The 11874-nt window shown below is 33.5% G+C and overlaps 2 protein-coding genes across 2 annotated transcripts; both read left to right on the forward strand.

The window, feature by feature from the left end:
* The first annotated feature begins 378 nt into the window (after positions 1-378).
* LOC108227960 (cytochrome P450 CYP736A12-like) lies at positions 379-2652 on the forward strand. The gene is made up of 2 exons (XM_017403371.2): positions 379-1139; positions 1688-2652. Exons 1-2 carry the CDS (start codon positions 453-455, stop codon positions 2510-2512), a joined length of 1512 nt encoding a protein of 503 aa, XP_017258860.1. The 5' UTR covers positions 379-452; the 3' UTR covers positions 2513-2652.
* Positions 2653-4694: 2042 nt separating this feature from the next.
* On the forward strand, positions 4695-6803 carry LOC108227961 (cytochrome P450 CYP736A12). The gene is made up of 2 exons (XM_017403372.2): positions 4695-5439; positions 5780-6803. The coding sequence occupies exons 1-2, from the start codon at positions 4753-4755 to the stop codon at positions 6602-6604; spliced, it is 1512 nt and encodes a 503-aa protein (XP_017258861.1). The 5' UTR covers positions 4695-4752; the 3' UTR covers positions 6605-6803.
* Positions 6804-11874: the final 5071 nt, after the last annotated feature.

Consider the following 11874-nt stretch of genomic DNA (forward strand, 5'->3'; position numbering starts at 1 on the left):
ATGTCACGTTATTATTAATTAAAATCTTAAAATAATATATTTTATTTATAAGAATATAAAAACATTACAATATTTTAGATTTAAATTATAATTAATCAATATAATAATAATTATTAAAATAAAATATATTAAATATTCAACAAATTTTATATAATATTTTATGCTCAGAATTTAATCTATCACCGTAACTGGCTCACTGCAGATGCTCTGAGGCAATCTTACTCTTAACATGTTGATGAGGTTAGCTGTGAATCCGCTGTTCACTCAGATTCACGCAGATTCGATATCTTCATACATCATTTTCAATTTACCACGTGGGTTTAAATGCCAGCAGACGGGGACCGAGCAATAAAAATGTCACAACTAAACAAATTGTACAAATTTGACTTTATATAGATATGAAAAATATCAGGATCCGGTAATCTTATGCCACACATTCACAACTCTTCAACATGTCTCCCACAGATTTTGCGTTGCTTATAGTAACCGCCGGAGCCTTGGGGTGGTTCATCCTGCGATGCCGAACCATGGTTCGACACCGCGGCCGCAGGCAACCACCCGGGCCAATAGGTTTACCGGTCATCGGTCACCTCCACATGCTAGGAAAACTCCCTCACCGCAGCCTCTACAAGTTGTCACAAAAATATGGTCCCATAATGTCGATCCGCCTCGGATCTGTTCCCACAATTATAGTGTCGTCGCCCTCGGCTGCTGAGCTCTTTCTCAGGACTCACGACACGGTTTTCGCTAGCAGGCCTAATGCCCAGGCCGCCGAGTACTTATCCTATGGCAGCAAAGGTTTGGCATTCTCGAAATATGGTTCGTATTGGCGTAGCGTGAGGAAGTTTTGCACAATGGAGCTTCTTAGTGTCGCGAAAATTGATTCTATGGCTAGGCTGAGAAGGGAGGAACTGGGCTTGCTGGTGCAGTCCCTGAAAGTGGCGGCCAGGACCGGTGAGGTTGTGGATTTTAGCGAGAAGGTGGCGCGTCTGATAGAAGACATGACTTGCCGAATGTTGTTTGGGAAGAGCAGAGATGATCGGTTTGACTTGAGTAAGATCATACATGAGCTGGCAGAGGTTACTGGAGCCTTCAATCTTGCGGACTATGTCCCATTTTTAGGGGCATTTGATCTCCAGGTATCAATTACTAGTATAAAACTGCTCCCTCCGTCCACCAGATTCTTTATATCATCGAACGTAATCTCGACATGCATTTTAGGGCTCTCATTAAGCATATTTACATAATTTATATCCAATTATACTTAACGGAAGTCTTAAAATGCGTGTGAAGCCCTCCGTCCGCCAGCGTAAAGAACCTAGCGGGTCGGAGGGAATATACTTGAGATCTCATTGTTACGGTGGGAGCTATACTTGAGATCTCATTGTTACGGTGGGCTCTCGGGTTTAAAATAGGAGAGAAACGGAGAGAAGTGAAAAGAAAATTTAATGAATTATTAATCGAGAAAAGAAAAGATAACTTCCACGGGTTTCTCTTTAAAAATGGATTGATTTGGAGAAGAACTCTCACACTTGCTAATAAAATATGGGCATCACGTAATTAGGCAAACAGAGTATATGATTTGGGTCCGTCACGAACAAGATAAAATATTAAAATTGCAGGCAGAACCTGTTTCCTCTGCAGGTAACTCAAGGACCCTGATCTTTAATTTAATTGTTTTCGTCAGGGATTAACTCGACGCCTCAGAGTTGCTGCTAAGGCATTTGATAAAATCTTAGAGACTATCATTGATGATCATGAACAAAAAGCTGGAAATGACGATACAGAGCTTGATAAGGATTTTGTTGATGTCATGCTAGCTCTGAAGAACAATCCTACAAGTACTCACCAGCAATTAGCGCAGATCATCGATAGATCAATTACCAAAGCCATTATCTTGGATATGATTTTCGGAGCCATTGATACCTCCCACACCGCGATAGAATGGATCATGTCAGAACTCCTCCGACATCCAAAAGTGATGAAACGACTTCAAGAAGAAATTAGTGTCATAGTAGATGGCGAACTTGTGGAAGAATCACATCTGGATAAACTTGAGTACCTAGACATGGTGGTCAAGGAAGCCTTGAGACTTCATCCGGTGGGACCCCTGTTAGTTCCTCATGAGTCGATGGAGGACATTGTGATCGATGGATATTACATAGAGAAGAATTCGCGTGTGATCATTAATGGTTGGGGCATTGGACGAGATCCAAGGATTTGGTCTGAAAATGTGGAAGAATTCATTCCTGAGAGATTTGCGGGTACTGACATAGATCTCCGGGGGAAAAGTTTTCAGCTTATACCATTTGGTTCAGGCCGGAGAGGCTGTCCAGGTATACACTTGGGACTAATAAACATCAAATTGGTGGTTGCTCAGTTAGTACACAGCTTCGATTGGGAGCTACCTTTGGGGATTTCACCCGACGAGTTAAATATGGATGAAACATTCGGTTTGTCATTGCCAAGGGCAGAGCATCTCCTGGCCATACCCAAATTTAGGAAAAGTTGAATTCCACATTCATGGTGGTATGTGTGATTGTCCTGTGTAACTTTAAGCAGAATGAGTAGCTACCCTCTTGTGAGGAGTTGTTTTGATAAATTGTTATGTGCGGACTGCAGTGTTTTATCAACTCCCTCCCTTCTTAATTATCAATCGCATCTGTTTTTAATTTTAAAATTTAAAATATCAAACTGATCGATATTTGATTAAATATTAAAATTATTTATTTATTATATTAATAAATTAAAAAATATATAAATAGATTTTTTTTTTTTTTGAGCCAGAGTCGAACCCAGGACCTGGGCCAACAGAGGATAAGCCCTTAACCACTTGGGCTATCCAATCGTGCTCAAATATATAAATAGATTAGTTACATGTTTTAGTGAAAAAATTTGTTTAACTCTTCGAATCATATAATACACATAAATTTCATCAATTTAAATAATCAAAAATCACTTAAATATTATAAATCTGTATTTAGGGAGGGCCAGTAAATATCTATATATATTAATTGGTTCTTTACACTTTGACATTTCAATTTCTGGTTCGCTTACATTCCACTTATGACAACATTTTTGTATTTTTCCACTACTGCATATTTTTCTTCCAAAGAATTATTGCAGTTCCTAGTTAAAACAAAATTTATGACAGGGCAAGATCAATCTTATCCGTGTCATGTTGACAACGTTAACTGTGGATTTGTTTTTCATATTTTCAACTTTTCGTTCTTCTAGGTGTTATGTGTCTACATTTAAATACCAGATGATTTTCAGCTCGAGTGTTTGATGGGAGATATTTTTCTATCAATTTAATTCCTGTATTGTTGGCTGATTTGAATGATAAATGGAATACTTTTTCCGTCAAAAAAAAATGAAAGATGATAATAGAACGATCATAGATTACATTTTCAAAGATACTCCCTCCGTCCCCCTGAGTAGTATACATTGGGGGACGGGGATGCGGCACGGACTTTAATGCTCCTGTAAAGTGTAGTTGTGTAATTTATTTTTAAAATTTTCTTTTTCTGAATTAAAGTTTGGATGCTATATTTTTATTCAGAAAAAGAAAATCTCAAAAATAAGTTATGGAACTATGTTTTATAAGAGCATTGAAATGCGTGTCGAGCAGTTGAAAAGAAACGTATACAATTAAATGGGACAGAGGGAGTAGACAAACCGTATAAAGTTGACTTGTTCGGATATGATTAATGTAAATTGTTTAATTATAATTTAGTAAAATGATTTAACAATCATTCATGCATGGGAAATTTATTTAAAATAATCCAATCAATAAAATAGATTTAAAAAAATGGAGATAAGTTAGATATAAATATATGTCATTTTGATTTTGGATCTGCATTCTAATTTCTTGCATGATTTATGGACATTAGTTTATTTTAATTTCCTAACAAAAAATATAAATGTAAAGTCTGAATAATTTTTTTAGATATTCATTTTATTTTCATTTTTTTCATTCAAAATTCATTTTTTTTTTGAAATAAATCATATTAATAAAATTCATTTTTTATTAAATCATATTATATATATAGAAAATTACATAACATATCATCCTTTCCTTTATTAATATAATTGATGAGTAGTTTATCAGAGTAATCGATGATAAAATTTCTATTGATAAGAAAGTGGTCAAGATTTAAAGTTGGGGAGCAACTGTGTTGATGTCATGCTAGCTCTATGAAGAATCAACATATATCATTTTTTGTAAAAAATAAATTATTAAATTATATTAATTAAAAATATTAATAAAATTATTATTGTCATATATTTTTGCATCATTGATTGAGTTTTGTATCAAACATTAATATTTCATTACTTAAATAGAGACGGAAAAAATAAAAAATAAATGTATCTCATACTTCCATTTCATACCCACCTCCCCACTTGGGTATCAAAAACAACTCATACCATGGAGGTTTAAGGCTGGGTTTCAGATTTTGTTTTTCTTTAGACAAACCTCATACATTCCATAAATCCATGAACCAAACGACTCCTAAATAGAATGAATATGTATTAGATTTTTAATTAAAATAATTAGAATGAAATAATGGAAGTAACGAAAATTTTAAACTATTTTACTGATCACTAGCAATTTATACCAGTAAATTTAAGATTAGCAGAGAGAGAGGCTATAGCTCAATATATATATACGCATATTGTGATAATGCATTTGCAGGTGCAGCACCTTTCTTTGACAAGAAACAAGTAGCAACACTTTCACAGCTCTTCAACATGTCTCCCACAGATTTTGCATTGCTTATAGTAAGCGCCGGATCCTTGTGGTGGTTCATCCTGCAGTGCCGAACCATGGTTCGCCAACACGGCCGCAGACAACCACCCGGGCCAATAGGTCTACCGGTCATCGGTCACCTCCACATGCTAGGAAAACTCCCTCACCGCAGCCTCTACAAGTTGTCACAAAAATACGGTCCCATAATGTCGATCCGCCTCGGATCTGTTCCCACAATTATAGTGTCGTCGCCTTCGGCTGCCGAGCTCTTTCTCAGGACTCACGACACGGTTTTTGCGAGCCGGCCTAATGCCCAGGCCGCCGAGTACTTATCTTATGGCAGCAAAGGAATGGCATTCTCGAAATATGGTTCGTACTGGCGCAGCGTGAGAAAGTTTTGCACAATGGAGCTTCTTAGTGTCGCGAAAATTGATTCTATGGCTAGGCTGAGAAGGGAGGAGCTGGGCTTGCTAGTGGAGTCCCTGAAAGTGGCAGCCAGGGCCGGTGAGGTGGTGGATTTTAGCGAGAAGGTCGCGCGTCTGATAGAAGACATGACTTGTCGGATGTTGTTTGGGAAGAGCAGAGATGATCGGTTTGATTTGAGTAAGATCATACATGAGCTGGCAGAGATTGCTGGAGCCTTCAATGTTGCAGATTATGTCCCATTTTTAGGGGCATTTGATCTCCAGGTATCAATAACTGTAAAACTATACTTTTCTATTTATCGACGGGGCCGTTTGGGTGAACTTAAAAAAAGTGTTTATTGCTTAAAGTAAAAAAGTGAAGTAGAAGTTAGAAGCAAGTTAAGACTTATAAGTGATAAAAGTGTTTGGGAAATAAGTAGAAGCCGTGAGACAAAAGCTAGTATTCGTAGCTTTTTTTAAGTAATTCTTGACTTTTTACACAAACGGTACAAATAAGTGCTTCGAACTTATAATTCAGAAGCCGGGCTTATAAGTCCGTGCCAAACACCCACTTAATTATCAGGGACCCTGATCTTTAAATCTTTAATGTAATTGTTGTTATCAGGGATTAACTCGACGCTCCAGAGTGACTGCTAAGGCATTTGATAAAATCCTGGAAACGATCATCGATGATCATGAAGAAAAAGCTAGAAATGACGATACAAAGCTTGATAGGGATTTTGTTGATGTCATGCTAGCTTTGAAGAACAATCCTACAAGTACTCACCAGCAATTAGCGGAGACCATTGACCGATCGATCACCAAAGCAATTATCCTGGACATGATTTTCGGAGCCATTGATACCTCCCAAACTGCGATTGAATGGATCATGTCAGAACTCATCCGACATCCAAGCGTGATGAAACGACTTCAAGAAGAAATTAATATCATAGTAAATTGCGAAGTTGTGGAAGAATCACATCTGGATAAACTTGAGTACCTAGACATGGTGGTCAAGGAAGCCTTGAGACTCCATCCGGTGGCACCACTGTTAGTTCCTCATGAGTCAATGGAGGACATTGTGATAGATGGATATTACATAGAGAAGAATTCGCGTCTAATTATTAACAATTGGGGCATAGGACGAGATCCTGGGATTTGGTCGGAAAATGTTGAAGAATTCCTTCCTGAGAGATTTGCGGGTACTGACATAGATCTCCGGGGGGAAAGTTTTCAACTTATACCGTTTGGTTCAGGCCGGAGAGGTTGTCCGGGCATGCACTTGGGCTTAATAAACATCAAATTGGTGGTTGCTCAGTTGGTACACAGCTTTGATTGGGAGCTACCTTTCGGCATTTCACCGGACGAGTTAAATATGGATGAAGCATTCGGTTTGTCATTGCCAAGGGCAGAGCATCTCCTGGCCATACCCAAATTTAGGAAAAGTTGAATGTGGAATTCCACATTCATGGTGGTATGTGATTGTCCTGCGTAACTTTAAGCAATATTAGTAGCTACCCTTTCCTCAGAAGTTGTTGTAATAAATTGTTATGCGTGAAATGCAGTGTGTAATCAACTTCATACATGACTGGTATTGCCTTATATCCCGTACAAAATTGACAAAAACATGACAATTAAAGATTTCGTAATCCTCATCCTCCCGGAAAATTCATGGAATCAACCTTATAGATGTCGTAGAAATTCTGTTATTCTTTTTCGGTGGTAGTCACACAGACGTATAAATCAATACCCTTTATTAATAAGCGAAACCACATTTCGGTGGAACATCGGTACCAAAAGTACCAAAATTTGGTCACTTTCACATTGATTAGGATTTTATAATCATTATTAAAATACTACAAAAGACTTCTATATTGAATAGAATTTTATTATTAAAGACTTTAATATTCATTAGGACAATGAAAGACTTATGTATTAATTAAAATTTTATTATTAAAGACTTCAATATTGATTAGGACAATGTTATATAATTTTTTTATTTAATAACAATAATCATTATAGAATTATGAAAAAAAATTCATATTGTTAGGATTCTATAGTTACTATTATATATTTTTAGGATTTTATAATTGTTATTATACAATTATGGAAAGACTTCTATATTGATTCGGATTTTATTATTAAAAATTTCAATATTAGTTAAGATTTTATAATTATTATTTAATTATATAAAAAGGCTTCTATAGTGTTTAGGATTTTATAATATAACATTTATCCTATCCGCACAGTTAAATCGCTAACAATTTAACTTATAAAACAGTTCTATAAATTTTTATATCAAAATCTGGCTATCATCATATTATTTTTTATTTAACAATTATCTCACTATTAAAACAATATTATCAACAAAATTCTTTTTTTAGTTTTTTAAAACTCAAATAATTTAATATACGCAACAACTCTGTAAATCTTTTATCATGCTTCAGAGTTCAAATAAATAAGGAGTTTATATTGATATTAATATAATATTCATATATAGTTTTATCAATAAGCAGAATCAATATCATCAAAATACTAAATATCAAATTACCAAAATTTGGTTATTATCATATATTTTTAAATAATAATTATTATTATCATATAACTATGAGAATACTTTCATGTATGATCAGAATTTTTGTAATATAATGATTATCACACCAACAAAATGACAGTTAACAAAGCTACTAATTTTAAATTTTAAAACTCAAATAATTTATTTTATAAAATAACTTTAATTTGGTTATCATCATATAATTTTTTTATTTGGCTGTAATAATAATAATAATTATTATCATTCAGTGCTCTTCAGAAGATTGCGATAAAGACGAATAAGGCGGTTGTAACACTGAATTGACAAATGGAAACTTAAAAAAAATGAAGCCATTGTTCATATTGCAGCATATAATAAAAAAATAGAAACACATATGTCAAAATATTTGATATCAAATTAATTTTGGAAAGTTAATTAACTTTGTCAAACTACAATATTAGTTTATCAAACAACTGCAACACCACGGTTAGATCTGCAAAAACTCCAACTAGAATTATATATAATGTTTGTCTATTAAATGAATAAAATAATTGCGAATTAAAATTTTGAATTTTTATTCAAGATTAAAGACGCTATAAACGAACTTATATGTGTTGATCTTGAATATTATTTTCACAATTTAAAAATCATCAAACAACATAGTAATTTTACTAAAATAAAACATATTGTTAGAGTTAAGTTCCATAAAATCCGCATTTAAGCCGTAATAAGTACCAATCATAATATTTTAGTTTAGTCATAAATAATAGACTTAACTGCAGGAGGATCTCAACTATTTTTTTCTGGCACAAAAGTGACCCAAATATAAAATCGGATAGTGTGAAGGCCTAACTATTTTCTTTAAACACATGAGTGTATTCAATTTATGATTTAATTACAATATGATGATCGAACAATGTTTTTTTAACACAAAAATGGCCCAAAAATATAAATAAACAATATTTTTTAGACTAATTTAGACGGAATGCAATCATCTGCTTAGAAAAATATCTGAGCCATTTTTGTGAGAAAAATAAAAGTTGAGGCCATCTTCTTGCAATTAAGTCTAAATAATATTTTTAATTATTCAAATTTTATATGTAATTTATCATCATTAAGTAGTTTTAAATATAATTATCAATTAATCATTAACATCTTTCAACATTAACAATCATTAAGATCATTATTCTACTTATGAGTTACATTTTAGAACATATATAGTGTTTAGTGATTTATAAAATAATTGTTTTATGTTTTGATTGCAACGATTATATTGTAGAACATAAACTCCAAATATTTTTAAATAATTTTGGACTACGACACTTTTAATTTATGGACTCCATTGAATAGGAACTTATATTGTTATGAAATAAATTTAAAATAGGATCAAATTTTAATATATAAAATCTTATATTAAATAACAATAATTCAAATGTCATTTAAAACAATAATTTAAATAGGTATAATAAAAATATGATAGCGTAATTAAAAAAAGACATTACTCTTCCAATAAATAATAAATTTTAAAATTTTAGTCAAACCCGTGCTTGGCACGGGTTATCAACTAGTATTATATAAATTAGTGTTATAACGGTGCGCGGCACAGAGCTCTAAATATAGATATTATGATTGAGTTTTTACGGAAGTAGATGCAAATATAGGAGTGGAATATTTAGAAGAAAAAAATTCAAAATAATTTATTAAACTATATTTTATGAGAGTATTAGAATACGTGCCGACTCATCCGAAGGTGCACAAGGATGAAAGGTCTTTTCACGATTGACAACCTTCTTTACTGTTTTTTTTTTTTTTTTTTTAACGTAGGAACCCGCAGCCGCTACCCTTCGGGTGCGCACTGGGTAAACCCACGAGCTCACGCAATAGCCTGCAAACTACGTGAACCAAGGTAAACCGCACCTAAGCGCGACAGGCTCTGATCCAGGAGGCATAATCACAAATTCTGCTCCCTTCTTTACTGTTTGCCTTCACCTAAACAAGTTCTGAACGGAGTGCAAGTTTTTCGACCCCAAAACAAGTTCGACTATTGTCATTGTAATTATATTTTAAATTTCTTTTCTGTAGAATATAAAACTGATTATTATTAATTCTTGTTCCTCTAAAAAAAGATTACATCCATATTTATAACAAACGTACTTGACTCCTAACAATACTCTGCTACTTCTAATAAATCTCCTAAAATAAGATAGACTCAATACCTCCTACAAACTCTCTATAACTCCAACAATCATCCAACTACTACAATCTAAAATTAATCCTCAAAATAAATAACTAAACAAATAATAATAATAAATAAATTTAAGATTATTCCAACAATCACCCCCATAATCTTAAATTTACTTAACAAAATTTATGAAGCACTTCTCTTCATCTTGTGATGCACTTCTCACCACCATCAATTTTGTTAATGCACTTCTCATTAACACCAATTTGTTGATGCACTTCTCATCAACGCCAAATTCAGTGGAGCACTTCTCTCCAAGTTCACATAATCACCCATAATTCTAAAGTTCTCTCCAGGTGCATATAATCACCCATAATTCTAAAAAATATAAAATTCTCCCTCTATTCCGTCATAAAAAACACAAGATCCATCTCGTTCTACATGGCCTTCTATCTCATTTTCTGCCTTCAGCACCCTTCTCCGGCATCGCCTCGTCTTTCTCGGCAGCCCCATACTACACATGCATCCCATACTACACATGCAGCTTTACCACCATCCTTCTGCAACGCCTACATGAAACTATCTCGTCAAACCCTCACTATGTGCCTCCACCACTAGCTGCGGCTTCACCACCGCCTGGCGGCGGAACAACAAAACCTCGCTCGGATACCAAGTGTAGAATATAAAACTGATTATTATTAATTCTTGTTCCTCTAAAAAAAGATTACATCCATATTTATAACAAACGTACTTGACTCCTAACAATACTCTGCTACTTCTAATAAATCTCCTAAAATAAGATAGACTCAATACCTCCTACAAACTCTCTATAACTCCAACAATCATCCAACTACTACAATCTAAAATTAATCCTCAAAATAAATAACTAAACAAATAATAATAATAAATAAATTTAAGATTATTCCAACATTTTCATCATTCTAAATTTTGTATATGAAAGTCAATTTCTAGTCTAAGTTTAGTACATAGTTTTGTTAACGAGACCGAGTTCGCTGGTTTTAGTTTACTGTGCAAGTTATGCAGCTGAGTCTTGTTTTTGGGTTTGTTTTGGTCGAGTCTGTATGAGTTGAATCTGTTTTGTCTGGCCGAGTTGGCGAGTGGTATATTGTTTTCGAGGCTTGCTAGTAATCTGTTTGTTTGATGATTTGATGAGTCTGCGGTTTTGTTTTCCTTTTCAACTTGTATGTTTGATTTAGTAAGTCGAGTAGGTGCTTGTGTTTTGAGGATTGAGTCTTTGGTTTTCTATATCACTGGCGAGCCATTCTGTTGTGTTTTGTTCGTCGGTCTTTGTTAATTATTTTGTTAAATAATTTGGATGATAAATTTTGGGTAATTAAAGTTAATTAGATTATACACTCAATTAGATTTTATAATAACAAAAATTAGTTTTTAAAACACTCATCTTCACTAAACAAATTATTCTGATTCGTCTAGATTAGAAATAATAGATTGCAAAAATGAAATAAATAATCTTTGTGGAACAAATTCTTAAATTAGTAAAACGACGATCGTGCGCTTGTAATTTTAAAATCAATTTTTTTTAGCACATCAGCTATAGCATATTTTTCTTCCTAAAAAATTATTGCAGTTCCTATTTAAAACAAAATTTATGAAGGGCTAGATCAATTTTATCGTTTTACTGTGACATGTTGACAAAATCAATTGTTCACGTGTTTTTCATATTTTCAATTTTTTGTTTTTCTATATGTGTGCATTTACATGCAACGGGAATTAACGTGTCAATTTTTCTATGTGTGTGTATTTAAATGCCCGATGGTGATGGAACAACCATAGATTACAATTTCAAAGATAGACAAATCGTATAGAGTTGACTTATATTATATTATATGATTTGGATTTCACAATCATTCATGCATGGTAAATTTATTTAAAATCATCCAATCAATGAATAAATTAAAAAATGGAGATCAAATTAGATAATTCTTATGCATGCGTTTAAATGCCGGCTTCGGGGAATGAGCGA

The sequence above is a fragment of the Daucus carota genome, chromosome 6 (genome assembly GCF_001625215.2).
Source record: "Daucus carota subsp. sativus chromosome 6, DH1 v3.0, whole genome shotgun sequence".
Taxonomy (NCBI): Eukaryota; Viridiplantae; Streptophyta; class Magnoliopsida; order Apiales; family Apiaceae; genus Daucus; species Daucus carota.

Excerpts from the sequence above, each read along its gene's own strand:
- LOC108227960 (XM_017403371.2), top strand. The coding sequence starts at position 453 with ATGTCTCCCACAGATTTTGCGTTGCTTATAGTAACCGCCGGAGCCTTG. Across the intron at positions 1,140-1,687 it reads TAGGGGCATTTGATCTCCAG|GGATTAACTCGACGCCTCAG; the intron begins GTATCAATTACT and ends TGTTTTCGTCAG.
- LOC108227961 (XM_017403372.2), top strand. The coding sequence starts at position 4,753 with ATGTCTCCCACAGATTTTGCATTGCTTATAGTAAGCGCCGGATCCTTG. Across the intron at positions 5,440-5,779 it reads TAGGGGCATTTGATCTCCAG|GGATTAACTCGACGCTCCAG; the intron begins GTATCAATAACT and ends TGTTGTTATCAG.